The sequence below is a fragment of the Periplaneta americana genome, chromosome 5, assembly GCF_040183065.1.
Source record: "Periplaneta americana isolate PAMFEO1 chromosome 5, P.americana_PAMFEO1_priV1, whole genome shotgun sequence".
Classification (NCBI taxonomy): Eukaryota; Metazoa; Arthropoda; class Insecta; order Blattodea; family Blattidae; genus Periplaneta; species Periplaneta americana.
The window spans coordinates 30,090,929-30,116,963 of NC_091121.1; the positions used below are offsets into that span (position 1 = coordinate 30,090,929).

Genomic DNA, 26,035 nt, shown 5'->3' on the forward strand with positions numbered 1-26,035 from the left:
CAGCGTAACCCGGAGTGAGACTAGTGGCCAACAGGCTTGGAGCTCACATATTTAGTTTTGTACAGCCCCCGACCCCTTGCAAGGACGCGTTTTGCGTACCTTTTAAATTTGTCCTCCCAAATCTCTTTCGATTTTTCGATAATTATATAGTTTTTACAAGAGTAAATATGATGAAACATTCCGAGAGGCAATCTATTTTTTTATATAACCAGCAAATACTGAAGTAAAAATTTCTTGCCGTGTGAAATCCTAAACTACAGCATATTTTCTATAGGTATAGCCTAAGCCTGTCAGAGAAAGTCTGCAATAGATAGGAATAGATCATTATTGACAACTGAATCTGAATGAAATCTCATTTTTCTAACTGTGGACATATAAAGTAACAAGTAAAGCAGTAGTCTGTAATATCTAGGAATGGCCTACGTCACAATACTGTAGGTTTACAGGGCTTTTACTTAGAGTATATTATAAAAACGAAAAATGTTCTTCTGCTACTTGAGATACTCTTGAAATAATACATTTTATTTAGTATTCCTATATATTAAACAAAATAAACGATAGATCGGTTATTGATGAAAATAACCGGCTACCAGATTAAGCCGGAAAACTATGTCTGGCTGCGCATATAAGTTCAGCGATGATCAAGGCATGTTTTGAAAACAAAATGTATGTAAAGAGAAAAGGAGAGTTTGTTTTAATTTCGTGCTTGTAGCTGTCTTAGTCTCTGCGGAAAAGGTATAGGTTTCATGTTGTGAATTTTAACTTCAGAGAAAATGACTGGACAAAATGAAACATTAGGAAAAATATGCATTAAAAAAAAAAAAAACAAAAAAAAATACTACATTTATTTTGGAAATCCAAAAAAAAAAAAAGTCAGTCATTAGATTTTCAACAATGCCGTAAATTTATGAAACACACATTCACCTACTAAAGACGCTAACTACATTTACCGGTTGTGGTTTAGTGAACTGTCCGAAGACAGGTCTGAACCTCACAAGTGATACCAAGACGACCCCACTTATGAGGCAACTAGGCCAGGAGATAATGGGGTAGGGTGGCAAGTTCCTTCCCCCCCTCCATTGCATACATCGTCGACTAGCTACATATTACACTAGTCAGACTTCAGATGCATACAAACAATTGTTCTTCTTGTGACACATATTGTCAAGTGAGATGTATTGTCTGATGATAGATATAGGCCTACATATCAACATCCTCTATGAGAGGATATTTCTACCGGTTTCAGAGAGAATTTTATTTTTATGCAATATTGCGGGATAAGACAAAGTGGTTTGTCAGATAAGATGTACGGCTATTACCTAATTAAAAGCATTTTCAATTAGAATTTTTCAATACAAATCAGATTGTATACCAAATAACGAAGAAAATTTAAAATAACCGTTTGGAACGAAGAAAAAAATTCTAAATTCTTTCCAAATTTGACCTGTGATTCCACCTTAAATTCAGGAAATCAGAAGCAGTCGGAGTCTAAAATATTTTAAGTACACTCTACTTAGAAATGATTTTATTGAACAGAATTAGACTCTTGCGGAATTTTCTAAATAAACTTAAATTACCAAGTTATTATTTTTTTCTCCTCTATCTTCTTTTTTTTTCCTTTTTTTATTATCGTGATATGTTAATTGTTTGTATCTGTATGGTATATAGTACGTTTTTGCTATTCAACTTTTTATGTCTTGTAATCCAATTTATTCTCCGATTAGTATATTAACTGTATGGTATATTATATCTCAAGTGAATTAATCGTCGAATTTATCTCGAGCAATTTATGTCTTATATACATTTCCCTTATATTATGGTAACTGATTTTGACTATATGTAATTTTCTGCTATATTTTATGTAATCTCTAAGGTATCTTCTTTTGTGTTGTTTTGTGTTCTATCACATAATTTTATATTTCATATATATTATTGAAACCTAGTTGAGTGAAAGAGAAGACCTTATGGCCTTAACTCTGCCAGGCAAAATAAAACTACTACTATTACTGCTTCTACTTCTACTACTACTACTACTACTACTACTACTACTACTACTACTACTACTACTACTACTACTACTACTACTACTACTAATAGTACTATACCTTATTTTATTTCAAGGAGTGCAGTTCGGTGTTCAAAGGAGCCACCGAACTGCACTCCTTGAAATAAAATAAGGTATACTGCTATCACTAATACTACTACTAAATTCGGAGTGACTGACTAACCTTCTTAATTGTGAACATTTTCTGTACAGAAACTCCACATCCCCCTGAAGACTGTGCTTTGAAGAACCGAAGTAGCGGAGGGTTAGAAGTTCAATGCGTGGCCAGTTTTGATGGAGACCTCCCCCAGCACTTCATGCTGGAGGTGAGCGAGTCGCCAGTCCACGCCAACACCGTGGAGCCCATCCTGAACATCGGACCCGTGCCCATGAGCGACCAGGGCACGAGGCACCAGCCGCCGGGGCCGCCACTGTTCAGGCTCTTTGGCGCGGAGCCCGTCTTCTCCTTGGACACGCTGGAACCCGGCCGAGATTACGAGTTCGCCGTGTATGCTGTCAACGCCAAAGGTCGCAGTGAGCCCCCAGTCATCATTCCCAGGGTCAGGGTGCCTATCTCCGTGGAGCGGTTCACTAGGACAGGTACTTCACCATTCAAATATTCTATAAATGGGCATCACCATCATCATGAAAATATCAATTATTCGTAGTATTTTGCCCAAGGACAGGTCTTTCACTGCAAACCCAGCATTCTCCAGTCTTCCCTATTTTCTACCTTCATTTTTGTCTCATTTCACCATTCCTTCCAGTGCATCTTTCAGTAGGCATTTTCTTCTCAACTAGTGACTCAGTCAATTCCTTTTCCTCTCTCTGATCAGTTTCAGCATTATTCTTTCTTCACCCACTCTTTCCAACACAGCTTCGTTTCTTATTATGTCTGTCCACGTCACATGCTCCACCCTTCTGCATATTCACATTTCAAATGCTTCTAGTCGCTTCTCTTCACTTTGTCGTAATGTTCATGTTTCTGCCCCATACAATGCTACACTCCAAAAAAAAGCACTTCACTAGTCACTTCCTTAGTCCTTTCTCCAGAGGTCCGCAGAAGATGCTCCTTTTTCTATTAAAAGCTTCCTTGCCCATTGCTATCCTCCTTTTGAGTTCCTGACAGCAGCTCATGTTACTGCTTATAGAATACCCAAAGTATTTCAAGCTGAACACTTGCTCTACTGCCTCATTTAGAATTCGCAAGTTTATTGTCCGCAGTATTTTTCTTCCTACGAACTATGCTCTTCGTCTTATTTGCATTTATCTTCATCCCATACTGGTCACAGCTATAATTTAGCTTCGGTAGCATATCCTTTAGTATAATTTCCTCTTCTGTTAACAAAGCCATATCAACAGCAAATCTTACGCACGTTATTCTTCTTCCACCTACTATCACTCCTCCTATGTTCTGAAAGCAGTTCTTTACTAAATCCTCCAAGTAGATGTTGAACAGGGTATATAAATAACATCCTTGATGTACTCCTCTCCCAATTTCACTTCCTTCTGACATTTATTCTCCTTTCCTGACTTTGACTCGTTGTTTCATAAAAAGATCACTGAACAGTCATCTCTCTTTCCAATCCACATCAATTTTCTTTAGGATCTCCATATTATTATTAGTATTATTATTATTATTATTATTATTATTATTATTATTATTATTATTATTATTATTATTAAGTCCACACCTGTGGAGTAACGGCTAGCTCGTCTGGTCGCGAAACCAGGTGGCCCGGGTTCGATTCCCGGTCGGGACAATTGACCTCGTTGAGGTTTTTTCCAGGGTTTTCCCTCAACGCAATATGAGCAAATGCCGGGTAACTATCGGTGCTGGACCCCGGACTCATTTCACCGGCATTATCACCTTCATCTCATTCAGATCCAAAATAAACTAAGATGTTGATAAAGCGTCGTAAAATAACCTAATAAAATAAAAAATAAATATCATCATCATCATCATCATCATTCCGAAAGAAGATCACTGGAACGTTCCATGAAGAAGTGGAAAGGAAACTTTTGTGAACTGTATTACTGTTCTTTTAAGACTAAATTATGTGAGGAGGGGGATGTCATGATAATAGTGATTATGATGATCGACGACGAAGAAAATGATGTATCATTTAATGTCCTACTACAAAATTTTATTTATTTTTTTTTTATATATTTCAGTTTTTATTTTCTTTTTCAAAATATACACATTTTGTACTGATCATTACACGTTCGTTAATACTAGTAATTAATTAGGAATTGTTCCTTTTCTCGCTTGCTTTCTTGCTTGTTGTTTCTGTAGAGTCACATTCGTATCCGTATACTGAAGTGTCGACGTCGGTTCTAAGCTTTCCTGTGGTTACTATTGAACGCACCTGCGAAAGATAAAATTTGCCATAATTTTCACCTTTGTTACTACTCCGACCATAAGGATAACTGTTAATAATTAAGAAATGGCGGAACAATGGAGAGGAAAATTAAGTATATAAGCAAATCCGTTTCATTACCGTATTTTTCACCACAAATTCCACTTCTCTTCGTTGAGATTTCAACTCAGGATTTGAAGTGTTTTTCGACTAACAGTAGGCTATACCAGCCTTTGGGAAACTCAAATAGGAGAACCAGTAAACTGGCAAGGCTTGTGACAAGCGAAACATTTACTCAGCTGAAGTTAACGGCAGAGATACAATTATCCTATCTGCAAGGGAATCCCCACTTGTGACATCTGTTGTCAGTAGTATAGGAAAACAGATGGCTCAGTTTTGGTACGTGGGTGTACTATAAAGATTCCGCTCAAATAGAATACCCAGTGCATGCAACTGAAATAAACGCATATTTGGTTTCAAACTACTTCTGTAAAAGAACTATTGTAATTAATATAAGCAATGAATTTCTACAGAAGGTAGAGGAAAGGTATTTAAAATATTGCGTTTTGAAGATAATGCAACAAATTTATACGAGACAAAAATTATTACAGAAAGATTATACAGTGACATCATTTTATTTTTACTTCAATTTTTACTGTACCTGAGTTTTTGAATGTACTTCACTCTTACCCCTCTACTAGTAAACTCCAAGCGTCCTCCACACAGAACCGAGGCCGCGTATGCAGTACTGAGTTAGTGAGTATAGTGCGTGCCAGAAAAATGTTCGCGTTTTCCAGTGACGAAAGAGCATTCAATATTGAATCATATTTTCGTACAGGTACTGTCGTCCGTTTGCCTACGTCGCATCCCGATTTCCCCCACCTACTTCTGTTCGCCCCTCTATAAAGTCTAGTAGCTGGACTGTCTTAGCTCTTTTCTGAAAATACTAATTTCTGTTAGGAATTGGACGTCTACGTAATATTACACCCATACAATTGTTTAAAATAACTTAAATAAAAGGGTCTCGTTAAGTAATTAACTGTCACGTGATTTCACCCCACTCCTTGCTACGACCCTGCGACAAAACCACTTGAACGGACAGTAGATAACATTTCAGAGTAATTTCATCTTTTCGGATCGGGCAGAAGTGAAGATTGAATTTGCAGTACGTAAGGTACTCTTTTATAGAGTAAGTATAAAATTATTTCAACATGAATTACTCGTACGAAGGACGAAACAGGTAATTGGAATTAGTTTATAGTTCGATAATATGCACAAGAAACTGAAGCCTGTATCGAAATGAAGGGCCACTATTTTTAAAAAGTGTTTAAATATCCATATTATGTACGCTAATGTGCTGTAACAGTACAATATACACTGCATAATTAATACGCCCGAATGGATAGCTCAATTCGTGAGCAAAAACACTAAGTATTAATACTGTACTGTATTTTGATTAAACAAAAACCTAATGAAAATTATCAAACTCAAAATTGCGATATTTCCTAGTTTACATAAATGGATGAACTACTTTTCTTCCCTCCTATACCTAGTAAAGTGATTTGTATTTTATGCCAGTATCATCGAACTCCAGTCTTGGAAGGGGGAGCAAGCGGTGTTTCCGGTTCTAGACCTTTAATCCAAAGATATAGCCAGGTTGATATGAAAAATGTTAGTAAAAATAAAATGATGTCCCTGTACTTATATTGTTGCCTGTAAATATTCATAAAAGTTAGTCGTTTGTCTCCGTAATTTCCACTTGTGTGCCCGTTTCTTGCTCGAACAGTGTCCAGTAGATAATTGATTTGAAAACAATGTACGTCTCAGCATATCTGATGTAATTATGGTAAAGGGAATGTCATATTTTGTGATTCTTGTGAAGGAAGACTCTGAGATATCTCACAGACTGTCTATAAAATAAACATTTCGCATTACTCGACTTAAAAATCTAGGAAGTCCAAACATATTCACACTGGTAGCCAGGCTATTGAAACATCTCGACCAATATGCATCGTCCATCGAAGAGATTATAAAGGACCTGTGTTCAGTCATCGTATAATTTAGGGTCATTGGAATTGTAGCTTACAAGTTTTTAAACATAACTGTGTCTGGTGTGAAATCTCTAAACGTTTTCCACGTGTGCACAGTATGTTGCTCCATTAACACCAAATCGATAATCGATTTTAACCCATATATGTTTCAGCGTTACTTATTTCATTGGTGGTTATGACATATTTTGTCATTCTATCATGCAAGACCCGGTGATAATAAGTGCGTTCGTATATCGGCCGGAACGTTATAACATACTTACTTACTTACTGGCTTTTAAGGAACCCATAGGTTCATTGCCGCCCTTACATAAGCTCGCCATTGCTCCCTATCCTGAGCAAGATTAATCCAGTCTCTATCATCATGTCCCACCTCCCTGAAATCCATTTTAATATTATCTTCCCATCTACGTCTCGGCCTCCCCAAAGGTCTTTCCCCCTCTGGCCTCCCAACTAACACTCTATATGCATTTCTGGATTCGCCCATACGTGCTACATGCCCTGCCCATCTCAAACGTTTGGACTTAATGTTCCTAATTATGTCACGAGAAGGATATAATGCGTGCAGCTCTGCGTTGTGTAACTTTCTCCATTCTCCTTAACTTCATCCCTTTTAGCCCCAAATATTTTCCTAAGAACCTTATTCTCAAAAACCCTCAATCTCTGTTCCTCTCTCAAAGTGAGAGTCCAAGTTTCACAGCCATACAGAACAACCGGTAATATAACTGTTTTATAAATTCTAACCGACCCGCACAGATAAAATTACTCAGACATGCTATCTACTGTCCATTCAAGTGGTTATGCCGCAGGATAGTAGAAAGGGGGGAAATCACGTGACAGTTAATTACTTAGCGAGGCCCTTTTATTTAAGTTATTTTAAAGAGTTGTATAATATTACGTAAACGTCCGATCCCTAACAGAAATTAATGTTTTCAGAAGAGAGCTAAGACAGCCCAGCTTTTACAGAGGGGCGAGCAGAAGCAGGTGGGGGAAATCTGAATGTGACGGACAGTACCTGTGCGAAAATATGATTCAATATTGAAAGCTCTTTCTTCACTGGAAAACGCGAACATATTTCTGGAACGTACTATACTCACTAACTCAGTACTGTTTACTATATGCGGCCTTGGTTCTGTGTTGGGGACAGGTTGAACTTCATTAGTAGAAGGGGTGAGAGTGAAGTGCATTCAAAAACTCAGGTACAATAATAATTGAAGTAAAAATAAAATGATGTCCTTGTAGTTATTCTATTAATAAATCTTGTAGTGAAGTACAGTTTTCCGCAGGAATTTCCAATACGAAAATACATAAATTATATTTATCCGTTTCTGAGCAGGCGTTTATTGTTAACAGGCGGGTAAATAATGAAGACGTGTCTAAATCCTCAGACTTTAACATAGAATCAATAATTCTCAAGGAAGTAGATGCTTGCACGCATGAAAGACATTTGTGGGGTGAAGTGACAAGGGGGAAGGAACAAATTGTGCCTATGAGGCAATTTATAAAAGGGTGGCAAGCTGCAGAAGGTTATATTGGGGGAGAGTCGCAGTGCGAAGAATGATAAAAGCTGTTGTGACCTGACTCCATTATTCGGCCATCTTGTCACCAACAATCAAGGAACTGAGTTTCTGTAGCTGTCCATCAGCAACTACTACACTCAGAAAATAAATATCATGTGAAGGAATGAGAATGATATAGTCCTAAGCCACACAGACAAAATTTTACAGGAGAGCGTGTTATAGGTTTAGGCCTAGAGTTCAATGCTATTAGGTGCGGTATCATAATTTCTTCGACGTTGTAATTAAGTCATTTTACAATATTTTTGCTAGTAGCTTCCCCATATGTGTAAGAAATTAAGTCGCACAAAAAAAATTGTTAAAAATATGACTTTAGGCCTGGATCATATATTAACAGATACCTCATCCCTATGTTAAAATCGGCAGCACTTTTAAGAGAACAACCGCTAGGATCGCCACCCGTCCACCGTAAATGAACACGAGATGATAGTACAGTCGCTAATGCAATACAAATGGGAGTTATAAAGTGACTCCTTATGTAACAACTAGATGGCAGCATAATAAGCCTGACAAAAGTTATCGTGAAAGCCTATAAGACCGAGCAATCTGGGTATGTCTAGCTTTAGACTATCTCATTTTCACCTTTTCATATTATTAGTGGATTTAGAAACAAAATGAATTCTGTTATTCTTTTTATAAAAATGGAATGCTATTCAGTTTATCGGTTATTCGAATTGTTTTCCCTTTATTGAGAGATGTTGCTTGGAGATGTTTTGATGATACAGAAATGGCATTCAGTGACTTGACATTTCAATAAAAAATTCATGGGTTGCAACATTTCTGTCTATTCTTCCGTCCTCTTGCCTCTTACTTTGTGTTTGCACCATTATTATGCTCTCTTTTTGTATTTGTATCGTTCTCTCTATTTTGCTTTCTTCAATTGTTCCATTCTTTTCTTCCTTTGAACTTTCCTTTCATTCCAACTATTTTTATTTCCGTTTCTTTTTATAAATGATTGGTCTTTTTTTTATTTTCATTGTTCTTTACTCTTTCTTGTTTCTTTCTTCTAGCCTCCTACGCTTTCCGTTTCGTTGTGTCTGTCTTCCTTCCGTTCTTTGTTTGTTTCTTGCTTTCTATCTTTTCTCTTCGTTATGTTTGTTCTTATTAAATATTTCTTCATGCCTAATTTCGTTTCTTAATTTTATTATCTCATTCTCCTTTTGTTCCTAGTTTCTTGATTTCTTTCTTCCATTTATTTCTTTATATACCTCACTTCCTCATTCTACGTCCCTATATTCCTTTATTTTTTTCACCCTTCTACTCTCCTACGTTATTCCTTTCTTATTTCCTTTCTTTCCTCATTAATTTAATCTATTTCCTTATATTCCGTATTTATTTTATTTCTTTTTATACCTTATTTATTTCTTCTTCTTTATTTTCTTCTGTCATTCTACATTTTCCCCTTCTGATTTCTTTCTCTCTTCTTTGTGTCTTTAATATTTCCATAGTCTAGTATATACAGTCACGAAGCTCAATACGTAATAAATATGCATCCATAGATAGTTGCTAACCACTAGGATCGCTACTATCGTGTCATCACAGACAATACGAAATAGTATCTGCACAGTCTATTGTTCCTAGCACCCTCACAACTCAAGCTTCGTGACCGTTTATACTGGACTGTGATATTTCTTCTTCCTTTCTTTTCATAGCATTTGCACATTTTTCAATTTATTTTCGACCTTCTATTTACTGTATTTCGTTTCTCTCTTTGTATTCCTTATCCTTCTCTTTATTTCTTATACCTTATTTGCTTCTTTTTTATTTCCTAATACCGTCCTAATTTTTTCCCCTTCTCAAAGTATACTCTTTTAAGTTATTAATACTTACAATCTCTTGGATAAATCTAATAGCAAAACATGCTAAATTTAATTTAGGGGTAATTTCTTTAAAATGATTTTTCCAATGTAACACATTATCGATTAGAGGCTAAGAGGAATGAAGGTACAGGAAAATGGAGAAAGTTACACAACGCACAACTGCACGCAATGTATTCTTCTTCTGACATAATTAGGAACATTAAATCCAGACGTTTGAGATGGGCAGGGCCTGTAGCACGTATGGGTGAATCCAGAAATGCATATAGAGTGTTAATTAGGAGACTGGAAGAAATAAGACCTTTGGAGAGGCCGAGACGTAGATGGGAGAATAATATTAAAATGGATTTGAGGGAAGCGGAATTTGATTGTAGAGACAGGATTAATCTTGCTCAGGATAGGGACAGATGGCGAGCTTATGTGAGTTCTGCAATGAACTTCCGGATTCCTTAAAAGCAGTAAGTAAAATAGAAATACAAATACAAATAATTATTTTCCATATATTCAGTACCCTCTAAACCCTCATTTAGGGCTGGGGTCCATTTCATAATTTAAAATGTCGTAAAGGCGCTTGCATGCCGATCAGAAGTTGCACTCGGGTGTGGATTCGATTCCCGGTTGGGCTGATTACCCGATTGCATTTTTTTTTCCTTCGAAGTTTTTCCCAACAGTAAGGAAAATGTCAGGTAATCTTTGGTGAATCCTCGGCCTCATCTCGCGAAATGGTTCCCAGATACTATGTCCACGGATATTTCGTCCACTGTTTCGTACGTCCCTTTGATATTCTCTCCACTGTATTCTTTCGTCCTCTGGTGTTTCATGTCCACTATTATTTCGTCCACAATTTAAATGTCCACTTTGCTATTTTGTCCTCTGAAAGTTTTGTCCACATTTTATTATGTCCTACATTTATCTTTGTTCCCTTTATTAAGTTGTCCATTTTATTGCCTCGTCTAGTATATAGTGTCCAATATTCCTGATTGCCCATTTGCATAAATGGTTTAAAACTAATACGCTATTACTACTATACCACTACCACTACTATAATAATAATAATAATAATAATAATAATAATAATAATAATAATAATAATAATAATAATAATAATAATAATGTGAATGAAAGTGCAGACGATCAGGTTCTTTTTGCTACAAATGAAGACGAGCTGCAATACTCAATATATCACCTGAATATAATAGCACAAAATTTCAATATGAAAATTTTCCCAAACAAAACAAAAATTATGGCGATCCAAGGTAAACAGCCAGTTAGGAGAAAAATTTTAATTGGAACCATACGTTAGAACAGGCAAACTCATTTAAATATTTAGGTTATAATTTGACAAGACCTGTCTTCATATATGGTAGTGAGGCCTAGACTATCCGAAACTCAGATGTTCAACGCCTAACAACTGCGGAAATGAGATTTCTAAGGAGGACTGCCGGCTACAGCTTGCTTGACCACAAATGGAATGAACTAATTACAAAAGAATTGAAAATTGCACCTATTTACGAACATCTCAACCACTATAGACAAAAATGGCTTAACCATGTCAATAAGATGGACCGTTCCAGACTCCCAAGACAAATTCTCCGCTATATACCACATGGAAGACGATCTTTGGGACGCCCCCTGAAAAGATGGACGGAGACCGTAACGGGCCAATAGACCTAATACCTGCAAGGACGATTATGTTGATGATGATGATGATGATGATGATGATGATGATGATGAAAGTGTTAAGTATAATTGTAGTGGACTAGCATGTCCCGCCCTCTTACGGTTGTTATCATATAAGCCATTTTAAATGTTTTCACACAAAATTTAATACTGAATCAATGAACTACTTATTTCCATAGAAATGAATGTTATTATACTACAAAATAATTAAATACATTTTCATAGCAATCCTTTCTTTTAAATTGCATATTGGAAGCACTTGTTACCCAAAAATAAACAAAATATTCTAGTACAAAATATTTAGTTGGTATAGAAACTAGTGGACAAACAAAAATTGGGAAAAAAATTATCAGAATTTTGAGGACGATAATAAATCACGCTGTATTAATGTCTTATTATTTCACACACGTCGAGTGAAGGCTTTCATATGGTATTTGTTTTTGGGGATCTGGAACCATGCTGAATGATATATTTATTGCTCAAAAACGTATTGTCAGATGCATAGCGGGTGTTGACAGTAGGGCCTCTTGTTGGGAACATTTTTTACAATATAATATTCTTACTGTTTATGGTTTATATACTTTTAATGTTTTACAACTAATTTATAAAAATCTGTCGATTTTTATCAAAATTGTGACTTCCATACCTACGACACTCGTAACAAAAATAGTTTAACTATTCCAGCACACCATCTTACAAACACTAGTAGAACCTATATAATCTTTGGTATCAAAATCTACAATAGTTTGCCTGATGACATCAAATATACAAAAAATTCTCTCAAATTTAGAAATTGTATAAAAACGAAATTAATAAAATTGTGTCCCTACAATCTTGAGGATGCACGCATGGGCCCTCGAAATGAATAATGTTTTTATATCTGACTTATTTTAAATTAAATTATAATTGTATATATTTGACCATGTCTATGCATATATTATGTCTTCGACAACAAAGTTCCATCTATCTATCTATCTATCTATCTATCTATCTATCTATCTATCTATCTATCTATCTATCTATCTATCTATCTATCTATCTATCTATCTATCTATCTATCTATCTATCTATCTATCTATCTATCTATCTATCTATCTATCTATCTATCTATCTATCTATCTATCTATCTATCTATCTATCTATCTATCTATCTATCTATCTATCTATCTATCTATCTATCTATCTATCTATCTATCTATCTATCTATCTATCTATCTATCTATCTATCTATCTATCTATCTATCTATCTATCTATCTATCTATCTATCTATCTATCTATCTATCTATCTATCTATCTATCTATCTATCTATCTATCTATCTATCTATCTATCTATCTATCTATCTATCTATCTATCTATCTATCTATCTATCTATCTATCTATCTATCTATCTATCTATCTATCTATCTATCTATCTATCTATCTATCTATCTATCTATCTATCTATCTATCTATCTATCTATCTATCTATCTATCTATCTATCTATCTATCTATCTATCTATCTATCTATCTATCTATCTATCTATCTATCTATCTATCTATCTATCTATCTATCTATCTATCTATCTATCTATCTATCTATCTATCTATCTATCTATCTATCTATCTATCTATCTATCTATCTATCTATCTATCTATCTATCTATCTATCTATCTATCTATCTATCTATCTATCTATCTATCTATCTATCTATCTATCTATCTATCTATCTATCTATCTATCTATCTATCTATCTATCTATCTATCTATCTATCTATCTATCTATCTATCTATCTATCTATCTATCTATCTATCTATCTATCTATCTATCTATCTATCTATCTATCTATCTATCTATCTATCTATCTATCTATCTATCTATCTATCTATCTATCTATCTATCTATCTATCTATCTATCTATCTATCTATCTATCTACCTACCTACCTACCTACCTACCTACCTACCTACCTACCTAGCTACCTATCTACCTATCTACCTATCTACCTATCTATCTATCTATCTATCTATCTATCTATCTATCTATCTATCTATCTATCTATCTATCTATCTATCTATCTATCTCGTCTGCCTGCCTGCCTGCCTGCCTGCCTAGTCTATCTAATCTATCTATCTATGGATACAATAATTCTTGACCGAAATATTAATGGAAACATTTTTGGTGGACGAAATGTTTGCTGGACTAATTTCCTTGGACAAAATAGCTGTGGACGTGAGATAATGGACAAATTGTCTAATGGACATACTTGTGTGAACGTATCGTCCTGAAAGCCGCGAAATATCATGTCAATATCACCAATTCCATCGCCGCTAAATAATCTCGTAGTTGATACAGCGTCGTTAAATAACAAAGTAAAAAAATATATAACCAGAGATATAGGCCTACTGAAATGTATCCACAGTGGGCCATAAGTTTCATGCACGCTATTTTTACTCAATTTATATGTAGCAGATTGCGAGGCAATTACATAGTGCAACGAACATTTGCAGACGCAGAAGAGGAGGACTCGTCGTCGCAGCACCCCATGGCCATCGTGCTGTTCGTGCTCATAGCGGCGGCGGTGCTCATTCTAGGAGGCATTTTCATCACTGCAACCCTCGTTATCTGCAGGCGACGCTCGGCGTCGTCACAGCTGCGTCAGGACGAGCAAGACGCCGCTAAATTGCGTCAAGAACAGCGACCCAACGTCTACAGCGAGAATCCAACGCCAGTTACTGCTGCAACTGTTTTCTCTGTACCGAGTCATGTTCCCAGAGGATGTTGTGCAGGGATAAATGACTCCGTGCCTAGAGTTAGATTCAGGACGGAACCCATACCGCTCCAAGAGAGAAGAAGTGTCTACGTAGGCGAGGATGAGGGCGTCTTACCTGTCAGTAAGAGAAGACATCCTTCTACAAACGGTAAGTTCACATTATTTCTTATAAACTGAAAATAATCCACGTTGTAGATCTAATCAATTTATAGTATTTGTGATAGATATTTAAATAATTTCTTATAGTTAATTTTTTTATCTAAGTTCATTTCACTGTGATTATTTTCTGATATTAGTACAATTTTTCTGATAAATTTTCAATATAATAATGGGTACACTACATCACTGAGATCTCCCTCTACATTTCACTAGCTTTATATTCTGATACAAGTACCATATTTGTTGATACTTCCTTCCTAGAAGAAGTGGTATAATACATCAGTCAGATTTCTATCTCTAACATTTTTAACAGAAGCGAGTGAAAATTAAATTTCATTGGCTCTATCAATTTGTATCTAAGATAATATCCCTAAGCTCATGTCACTATTATTGTTTTCTGATCTCAGTTCAGTCTCTCCTGACAAATTCCATCTAGAACGAGTGATTCAATGAATAATTCACATCTCTGATTCTAGAATTTGTAACAGAACTCAATGAAAATTAAGTTATATCTGAGCTAATATCATTAAGCGCATGCCACTATTATTATTTTCTGATCTCAGTTCAATCTGTTCTGACAAATTCCACCTAGAACGAGAGATTCACTGAATAATTCAAATCTCTGTTTCTAGAATTTGTAATAGAAATGAATGAAAATCAATTTCCATAGGCTATATCAATTTGTATCTAAGTTAAAATCACTGAGCACATGTCACTATTATTATTTTCTGATCTCAGTTCAATCTCTCCTGACAAATTCCACCTAGAACGAGCGATTCACTGAATAATTCATATCTCTATTTCTATAATTTGTAATAGAACTGAATGAAAATCAATTTCCATAGGCTATATCAATTTGTATCTAAGTTAATGTCACTAACCTCATGTCACTATTATTTTCTGATCTCAGTTCAATCTTTTCTCAAAAATTTCACCTAGAAGGAGCGATTCACTGAATAATTAAAATCTCTGTTTCTATAATTTGTAATAGAAGTGAATGAATATCAATTTCCATAGGCTATATCAATTTGCATCTAAGTTAAAATCACTGAGCTCATGTCACTATTATTATTTTCTGATCTCAGTTCAATCTTTTCTGACAAATTTCACAAATTCAGATCTCTGTCTCTAGAATTTGTAACAGAACTGAATGAAAATTAATTTTCATAGGCTAGGTCAAGTTGTGTCTAAGCTCATATATCCCTAAGCTCATGTTACTATTATTATTTTCTGATCCGAGTTCAATCTTTTCTGACAAATTCCACAAATTCAGATCTCTGTCTCTAGAATTTGTAACAGAACTGAATGAAAATTAATTTTCATAGGCTATATCAATTTGTATCTAAGCTAATATCACTAAGCTCATTATTATTTTCTGATCTCAGTACAATCTTTTCTAACAAATTCCACTTAGAACGAATGATTAACTGCATAAGTCAGATCTCTAGAATTTGTGACAACTGAGTGAAAATTAATTTTCGTAGGCTATATCAATTTGTATCTAAGATGATATCTCTAAGCTGATATCACTATTATTTTCTGATCTAAATACCATCTTTTCTGACAATTTCCACCTAGAACGAATAGTCCACTGGATAACTCAGATCTCTATTTCTAGAAATTATTGCAAAACTGAGTGAAAAGTAATTTTTTAGATATAAATTTGTATTTATGCTGACGTGAGTATTATTTTTTTTCTGATCTCAGTACCATCTTTTTTGACAACTTCTACAAGTTTATTTCCAACAAATATATATTAACAAGACTCTATTCGCAGCAAATGAAGCTCACATGTCAGTTTGAGTAAATTTTCGAAGAGCCAAAAAAATCTGATTATCTTCAAAAGCATTCGGTATTTTCGGAGTGACTATTTTTTCATTAAAACGAATAATAAGTTCTAGTGTCTGATATACACGAACTTTAATTTTTTTCTTTAGCGTTTTTTCAAATTACCTGGGCATGTGGGGTTTCTGTAATATTCACGACCAATAACAATAACTTTATTTCTTTAAAACAATTTTAGGTGAGAAATACGAAGAAGGACAATGTGTGTTTGACAATTACATTCTCGTATTGTTTTAAATATCTGTTATAAAACAAAAATATTGTACTTTATTTTATATAATAATATGTTTTGTAGGAAGCTCAATATAAGTAAGATTTGTACAATAATAGTAATAATAATAATAATAATAATAATAATAATAATAATAATAATAATACCGATAGTTGAATGCGGTGCGCAGTATTTTTAAAATGCTTTAAATTGGTAGGCAGTTCAATGGACTGCACGTGAGTTGATTTAAACCCGCCTGTTGTATATATGAATTACAATAATGTAAGTTAGTTTATTTTACTCAGTAAGTTAACACATATCCACATTTCGCAAATAAAATGAAAATAACTTTAGTAGAGGGAGGCTTACAGTAAAATAGTGATACCTTTTGTGAAAGGCTACTATGAGATAGGGACGTGTAGTACAATACTTTTAACTGTTGGCGTGAGGAACGTGTGTGTGTATGCAGTAGACAATCACTCTATTTGTATTCCGCGAGGACACAGAGCGCTATGACTGTCATAAGACAGACAGACAGACGGACGGACGGTGTGTAATGTACGAACATTGCTGCATCAGTCGAGCACAGGGAGGTACAGAGAGAGAGAGAGAGAGAGAGAGAGAGAGATGTCAGGGAGGAAAAGTGGGCACCGCATGGGATTCACGTTCGCTTATGCTGCAGGAGAACTGCTACAGTCACTGAAAATAATAACTCGTGAAGTATAATTCTCAAGGGATGGAGACTCAATTTGTCTGATAATGAAGACTCAGACACCGACTTTAGAATCTGCTTCCACTCCTCTCGGCTCCCTGTACTTCGTCTGTATTTAATAGATGAAAATAAGTACAAGATCTACAGTACGTTGGAAAATTTTTCTTCCATTTATCATTCCTTAAAACTGCAGGTCTCATCTCATCCACTCTTGTATCAGAACATAAGACTGCATTACCATAAAGTTGTTTTTTCAATATATGCATCATATTTATTAGCATAAGTTTTCAAATTCATTTCATTCTCCCATTCTCCATCATCTTCATTTGCTTCTCAATAAACAATTATTCTATTTCTTTCATTCTATACCATACCAGCACAAACAGCGCTCAACGAGCTCGCGCTCCTTCGGAGCGGGAGAGCGGTGTTTACCGCTCGCCGAAACGGAGAGGAAGATACGTCAGAATGACATAGACTTGCTATAGGTAGAGGAGAGGGAAACGACCACTCAGTTATCTAGTGGAGTGCAGTGTGTAGGCTTATTCTCAGTAACTGTTTCACGTTGCTTACCTACTGCTACAGTACAAGTATGGAGGAATCTAAAAGACGGAACATAACATTTAACGATTTACAGCTCGAACTTATTGACCTTCAATGTGACCTAAGGGCTAAAGATCGTTTGAATAATAATACTAGCCTGGTTGAGTTTTACAAGACTAAACATTAGAAATAATATCCACGCCTACACAGGCTGGCTGTGAAAATGATTGCTATGTTTGGCTCAACATTTATATTTGTAAGCAACTGTTTTCTATAATCAACTTTAATAAAGGCAGACATCGAACATCTGTTACTGATGTTTCATTATGATCAGTAGGCTACTGTTCCTTTCAGCTGCCAATAGTATAAAACCTTGTTTTGATGTACTGATAAATAAAAATATAACACAATGATATTGTACATTTAAGTAGCTATATAATTTCTATTATTTCTGTAAAATAAATATTTCTTTATTAATTAATAATAGTCCAAGATATTTTTCCAAACACTGAACGGGAATTCATTTCACAAACACTCTTACTAGTACTGCATTTCCTTTTGTATATATTTTGTACGAGATCACCACTTCTTCCAGTCCACCCTTAAACAGAGCGCAGCTAATATCTGCATTCCGCTCATGAGCTGTGAGCCGGCTCGGAGAGCGCAAACCTTGTGCAGGCCTGTTCTATTCTTAGATTTCTAATACTAATCCCAATGTTCTTTGTACTTAATCGTCTTCATGATTGTCATCATTATCATGATCGGTACCTGTCATCATTATAATAATCTCCATTTTCATATTCATATTTATCGTGTTCAACTCCTCCTTCAACTGTTATAATCTCCTTCAACTCTGTCATAAACTCCTTCAACTAAATCATCATCTCCTACTTCAACTCTTTCATCGTCTCCTTCTCCAACTGTCATCAGCTTCTACATTAACTCTATCATCTCCATCAATTAACATTTTCCTCTTCAATTATGTCATCAGTCTAGGGATCCCATTCGTCCCGTTTTACCCGGGACAGTCCCGTTTTTTACAAAAAGTCCCAACGTCCCAAAAACATTTTTCGGGACGGGAAAATGTCCCGCTTTTTCTCGATCTCAAAAATGGCTGTACTTGTTGAGTATCCTACCGAATACTAAAGACAGACTACAACGTTCGATCGTGATTGTCTCTGAGTATCACGTACCATCGATTCTTCGTACAAATATCGATATCAATTTTCGGGACGGGAAAATGTCCCGCTTTTTCTCGATCTCAAAAAATGGCTGTACTTGTGAGTATCCTACCGAATACTAGAGACAGACTACAACGTTCGATCGTGATTGCCTCTGAGCATCACGTATTATCGATTCTTCATACAAATATCGATATGGCGATGTTAGCGTCCCGATCGATATGTTCTAGTATCCGTGATGTAGTATGTAAAAAACAAATTTTAGTAAGTTAATGTGTTGAATTTTTCAATGCATTGTTGAAAGAGTCCAAATTCTTGAACAAATCACAGCTCTTGTAAATATAATATTCACTGTGAATCTACTGCAGCAGAAAAAAAAATGGACTGTGCATCAACTTGAGCAGAACTTTCGACATAAAAATGTCTATGCTCTGATGAAAACAAAATACAAGTATATTATTTTAATGTACCGAAGTACATATGATATTTCCATGCAGATATTCTGCATCCTCATACAATGCAAGAGTAATGGAACGAAGAAAAATTCTCTCCGGGGCCGGGATTTGAACCCGGGTTTTCAGCTCTACGTGCTGATGCTTTATCCACTAAGCCACACCGGATACCCATCCCGGCGTCGGACAGAATCGTCTCAGTTTAAGTTCCAACTTTTGGGTTCCCTCTAGTGGCCGCCCTCTGTGGCTTATTGGATAAAGCATCAGCACGTAGAGCTGAAAAAACCCGGGTTCAAATCCCGGCGCCGGAGAGAATTTTTCTCCGTTCCATTACTCTTGCATTGTAAAATACAAGTAGTTCAGTAGTAGGTACTCAGTTTAATAATTTAATAATTAAACTTTAATTAATTAAAAATGCAAGTAGTTCAGTAGTAGGTACTCAAGATTTTGAGATTTTTTCCTTTTTTTTTGTGTCTTCCGTTTTTTTACGAAATGCCCCATGTTTTTAGCGAGGTATTTTTCAAATATCCCGGTTTTCAAATAAAATAAAACGGGAACCCTACATCAGTGTGATATTATGGTAGTTCATGTTCTTCTGCATATTAATTTGATATTCCTCAGTCTTCTTACTTACCTAGTTCTTCGTTCAATTTTCACTCCTATTAGTCCCTGTCTTATTCACCTGCTGTCTTCTACTTCGTATTTACTTATTTCTCATCTCCATCTTCTTTCTCATCTCCTTAGTCTCTATCATCCTAGCTTCTCTTTTCGATTTCCATATCATTTCCCACTCTTACTTCTCATTTCTTTTTCCTTTACATTCCTATGTTTTCATTCCATATTATACTCTTCCAATATTTCAATCATATTTTAATGAAATTTCGTTGCTGGATTGAAATCAATTAGCTTCCAGCTTCTCACGAAAGAAAATCACAGTTTCACTTCGGAAAAGTCTGTGATATTGGAGTAAAACATGTGATTTGGGGAAGTTTTTTCTGTGAATAGTGTAGTTTCTCCTGTTATTTTAATTCTAACGTCAAAATCGTTAATCTCGAATCAAAATTTAATTGTCTCCGATTGTATCAGTAGTTGAAGCAAGACGATATAGAAATATTTATAAATATTATGATAAGGACATCTTAGGTGTTACAATATTTCTTACACACACTGTATAAATTACGTACACCTGGCACAAGTACAGTTTATTATTGACGATAATTGTTAGACAAATTACATGTACATGAAATTACACTTGGTGAGAAGGTAATAATATAATTTACAGATTTACACGGTTTACCTCACCACATTGATATGGCGCCACACACAAATACAATCCTTAATAGTATCATAACGGTAATGGCAGCACTATGCGTTAGCATTATTTGGGCATTAATTGCAGGTGTTGTTTGTATATTGTGTTCATTGGAGTTGTAGCAAACATGTAGCATGTGTAGAGAATCAAGTCTCATTGTGTCTGTTAATTTCATGTCACACCCAGACCGAGTACACCATTCACACAAGTCGTAATAAATCTCCATTCATATGGAAACTGAGAACGTATGTTGTGATATTTCTTGTCAAATTTGTGACAAATTTCATATTTCGTTAAATTATCTCAATCTTAAATTGTAAAATTTGAACTTTCCCCGAAAACGCTTCAAGTCTGGTAAAGAAAAAAAAGGATAAAAAGCTATAAAAATACCTAAAATTAGATTAACACAGGTTTGAAAATTTTGTGCTGATTGAGGGTACTTTAGGCTATGAAATTAACTCAGAATTGTTGTTTACTAATGCAGTGTAAGGTAAAAATGTCTTAATTTCATGTCACACCCAGACAGAGTACACCATTCACACAAGTCGTAATAAATCTCCATTCATATGGAAACTGAGAACGTATGTTGTGATATTTCGTGCCAAATTTGTGACAAATTTCACATTTCATTATATTACCCAATTCTTAATTGTAAAATTTGAACTTTCGCTGAAAACGCTTCAAGTTTGGTAAAGAAAAAATATGATAAAAATCTTTAAAAATATCTAAAATTAGATTAACGCAGGTTTGAAAATTTTAGTACTGATTGAGGGCACTTTAGGTTATTAAATTAACCCAGAATTGTTGTTTACTAATGCACTGTAAGGTAAAAATTAATTTTGATTTATTTCTCTCCGAAAGTTACAATTTTCACTACGTTGGTATAGCTCGCGCAAGAAACGATTACCGAAAAACAAATGGTGGCGTTGCTGTCTGTTTTGACGTGTGTATGTAGGCACGCCTATGGGGGGAGGAGCGAGCCGATAAAAGTACTGTCTCTTCCAAGAAGACGAACAAATGAGGACATCGCTGTGGAAATAAAGAAAAATTCGAAGCTAATTAAACGCGCAACATATGTTTACGAATGAAATAATAATACCGTGCGATATAAGACACGTATTCACATGCAATGGAACAAACTAAAGTCGTAATGTAACTCCACAACGCAAGACTGATTCTATCGATGTCATTTCTCTTCCGCCTGTACTCTCGAATATCATTCAAGTTATCTCGTGACCTTTCCTCTCGCCCGCTCTTCCTTATCGCAGTGTTTGATTCGCATTCCTTCCGTCGGTGATCCGTGGTTGCGAGACCAATAATTTTTTTATTGCCTACTCGTGTTTAACTTATGATTACAATATTTTCAGGGCATGTTATTACATATTTATGATAGTCATCGCGATACTTACTTACTAATGGCTTTTAAAGAATGCCAAGTTACATTGCCACCCTCACATAAACCCGCCATCGGTCCCTATCCTGAGCAAGATTAATCCAGTCCCTAACAAAATATCTCAACTCCCTGAGATCCATTTTAATATTATCCTCCCATCTATAGCTCGGCCTCCCTAAAGGTTTTTTTTCTCTCAGATCTTCCAAGTAAAACTCTGTATTTCAGGATTCACCCATCTCAAACTTCTGGATTTAATGTTCTTAATTGTATAGGTGGATTCCAAACTGGCCAAGTCCAAATGACAAGTTTTGAGAAAAATAATAAAAACTGATAAAATAAATTTGGTGCCCTTAGATCCGTTTGAAAAAAACATATGCAGACACTAAGTCAAGATTTAGGAGAGTCTGTTAAATGAATTTACACAGTTATACATAGGGTTGAAAAGGGTAAATTAAAACATGGATAAATCAAGTTAAAATCTTTAAAAAAAAGGACTTAGGACACTTTGGAATCCACCTCTTCAATTGTGTTTTCTGATTTCTGTTCATTATTGTAGACGAAAAAAAAAATTAATGACAAATATTCATTTGAGCTCTAGTATAAAAATAATTGGCATATTAGAAATGTTTAATGAATGTCTCTAGGGACATATATTAAGACAACATCACGAAAATCTTGAATTTTTCAATAGCAGTTTGTGAATGCTGTTTATCCGTCAGTAGGGACTTATCTCAAGACAGCATTACAAAAAATTTTAATTTTTTAATATCAGCTTCTGAATGCTGTTATTTATCCATCACTAGGGATGCATATCAAGACAACATCACAGTAATCTTGAATTTTTCAATATCAGTTTGTGAATGCTGTTGTTTATCCGTCAGTAGGGGCTTATATCAAGACAACATTATAAAAATTTTTAATTTTTCAATATCAGCTTCTGAATGCTGTTGTTTATCCGTCACTAGGTATGCATATCAAGACAATATCACAATAATCTTGAATTTTTCAATATCAGTTTCTGAATGCTGTTGTTTATGCGTCACTAGGGACTTATCTCAAGACAAGATCACAAAAAAATTTTAATTTTTTAATATCAGCTTCTGAATGCTGTTGTTTATCCGTCACTAGGGATGCATATCAAGACAATATCACAATAATCTTGAATTTTTCAATATCAGTTTCTGAATGCTGTTTTTATCCGTCACTAGGGACTTATCTCAAGACATCACAAAAATTTTTAATTTTAGCTTCTGAATGCTGTTGTTTATCCATCAGTAGGGACTTATCTCAAGATAACATTACAAAGATTTTGAATTTTTTAATATCAACTTCTGAATGCTGTTGTTTATCCATCACTAGGAATGCATATCAAGACAACATCACAATAATCTTGAATTTTTCAATATCAGTTTTTGAATGCTGTTGTTTATCCGTCACTAGGGACTTATCTCAAAACAAGATCACAAAACATTTTAATTTTTTAATATCAGCTTCTGAATGCTGCTGTTTATCCGTCACTAGGGATGCATATCAAGACAACATCACAATAATCTTGAATTTTTCAATATCAGTTTGTGAATGCTGTTTTTTATCCGTCACTAGGGACTTATCTCAAGACATCACAAAAATTTTTAATTTTTTAAGATCAGCTTCTGAATGCTGTTGTTTATCTGTCATTAGGGATGCATATCAAGACAACATCACAATAATCTTGAATTTTTCAATATCAGTTTCTGAATGCTGTTTTTTATCCGTCACTAGGGACTTATCTGAAGACCACAAAAATTTTTAATTTTTTAATATCAGCTTCTGAATGCTGTTGTTTATCCGTCACTAGGGATTCATATCAAGACAACATCACAATAATCTTGAATTTTTCAATATAAGTTTGTGAATGCTGTTGTTTATCCGTCAGTAGGGACTTATCTCAAGACAACATCACAAAAATTTTTAATTTTTTAAGGGAACTGGGTAGTGATGCCTATGTGATTAAAAAATTTCAATACAAAAGTTTAGTGCAATATTTCTAGGCTTCTAGTGCTCAGAATGGAATAAATATTTCTAGGCTTATACAATCAATCATTCTCAATTCAGTGGTATAAAAGACAACTAATTTGTTTCATATCCAAGTGCAAAAGAAAGGCCCTGACTAATAACATGTTTTCCCACTTTGCTAAGTGTACCTCATTCTTCAGGTGCACATTACTTACTAAAATCTTCACTCTTATACCTTTTATTTTTTTAAGTTACCTAGTAATGTATATTGTAAATTCTAAAGCAAAATTTAGTTAAGTATTTCACCCCTAGTGAAACTGAAAAAATATTGAACTTCGTTTAATATTTTTTTTACAGTTTCTCAAATGCATATTTTTTTTCTCATGTTATGTGTGTAATATTCTTAAACTCGTAGGTCTACTATGTAGAACACTGGCTGCAGAAAACACTGCAAAAATTTAATTTAAATTTATTCAGCAGTTTCAGAGAAAAGTGCACTTAAGTTTGAAAAATGTCAACAAATGGAAAACTGCATTTAAAAAAAGAATAATGTATAAGTTACATGCACCGCCAAATTTAAAGAGGTCATTTAAAAGGCTTATCTGCAGAAATACCCCCCACAATGTTTACATTGTTTCAAAGAGCAAGTTTTGTACTTTATTTTATAACGCCAAACAAAAAATTGGATTTTTGGCCTGCCCCTAATCACTACCTGGTTCCCTTAATATCAGCTTCTGAATGCTGTTGTTTATCCGTCACTAGGGATTCATATCAAGACAACATCACAATAATCTTGAATTTGTCAATATAAGTTTGTGAATGCTGTTGTTTATTTGTCAGTAGGGTATTATCTCAAGACAACATCACAAAAATTTTTTATTTTTTAATATCAGCTTCTGAATGATGTTGTTAATCCGTCACTAGGGAAGTTTCTGAAAGCAACAACACAAAAATCTTGAATTACACAACCAAATTCATAATACACACTTATCCGAACGTTCACAGAATATCTTGAAACAGTTATCGTGAGTTATATAGCCCTCCACTCGAGTAATTTTGTAACAAATAATATAAATAAACCCCCAAGATATGAAAACAGTTGTAATATGTAAAATCACTAGCGTTAAAACACGCTTACATATAGGAGGTGTATTGAGAGGGGACGGAATGCTGCATTTTTATGGAAAGAGTGAATTATCTCATTCAGTGATGAAAGAAGTGATAAAGCTTAGAATGGCGGTGTTTTAGTTATCAGATACATCGTCATTTGGGAAGCGATAAAGTGAGAGTCGGGGAACGAAAAGCTTTAGCAAAGCTCTCCGAGTGCGGAAAGATAACTAGCTAACAGACAAACGGACGGCTGCACATTTGGGAACAAGCAACAGCGACGCCGACGTCGCCGGCCTGCGTCGTTATTATATGGAGGCAGCTGAGCGCACGTGTGCTAAAGTAGACCGGGAGCGAAAAACAAATGACCCGATATTTTAATGTGAAATCCCTGGATGGCAGCGTCGTACAGTATAATACAGAAATTCCCTAAACAGCTCAGCCACACTCCGTGTATCGTCACATCCTGATGGGTATGGAACACGTGTCAGTAAAAAGAAAAAATGAGGGAATATCTACTGTAAACAACGCAAGTTTTTAATCAGCAATTATATTGTGAACTTTATTAGTTACAACAATGTAATTTATTCGTCACAACAATAATTCCTTTCTACAATTCACCTTAAACGCTCTCGTCAACAATTGGATCTTCACTCAACACAGTATTCGTTATAGCACTCCACCGACGACAATGACAATTTACTTGGACTATTACGCACAACAATGAACTGTTAATCTTAATTAATATTTACAAAGCACTATTTACAAATCAGAACTACCAGTTCTCAGTTCACAGTTCTTCTATCTCAGTCACTCGAGTTCACGGTATCTCGAACCACAGACCTTCA

The 26,035-nt window shown here is 35.0% G+C and overlaps 1 protein-coding gene across 2 annotated transcripts in view; it reads left to right on the forward strand.

Moving 5' to 3' along the window:
* side (sidestep) overlaps positions 1-26,035 on the forward strand; it is an 869,165-nt gene that overhangs the window by 807,859 nt on the left and 35,271 nt on the right. For both annotated transcript variants that reach the window (XM_069825478.1, XM_069825479.1), the window contains 2 exons: positions 2,258-2,644; positions 14,018-14,428. In XM_069825478.1, the coding sequence (XP_069681579.1) occupies positions 2,258-2,644; positions 14,018-14,428 (798 nt within the window). The remainder of the gene's footprint in view (positions 1-2,257; positions 2,645-14,017; positions 14,429-26,035) is intronic.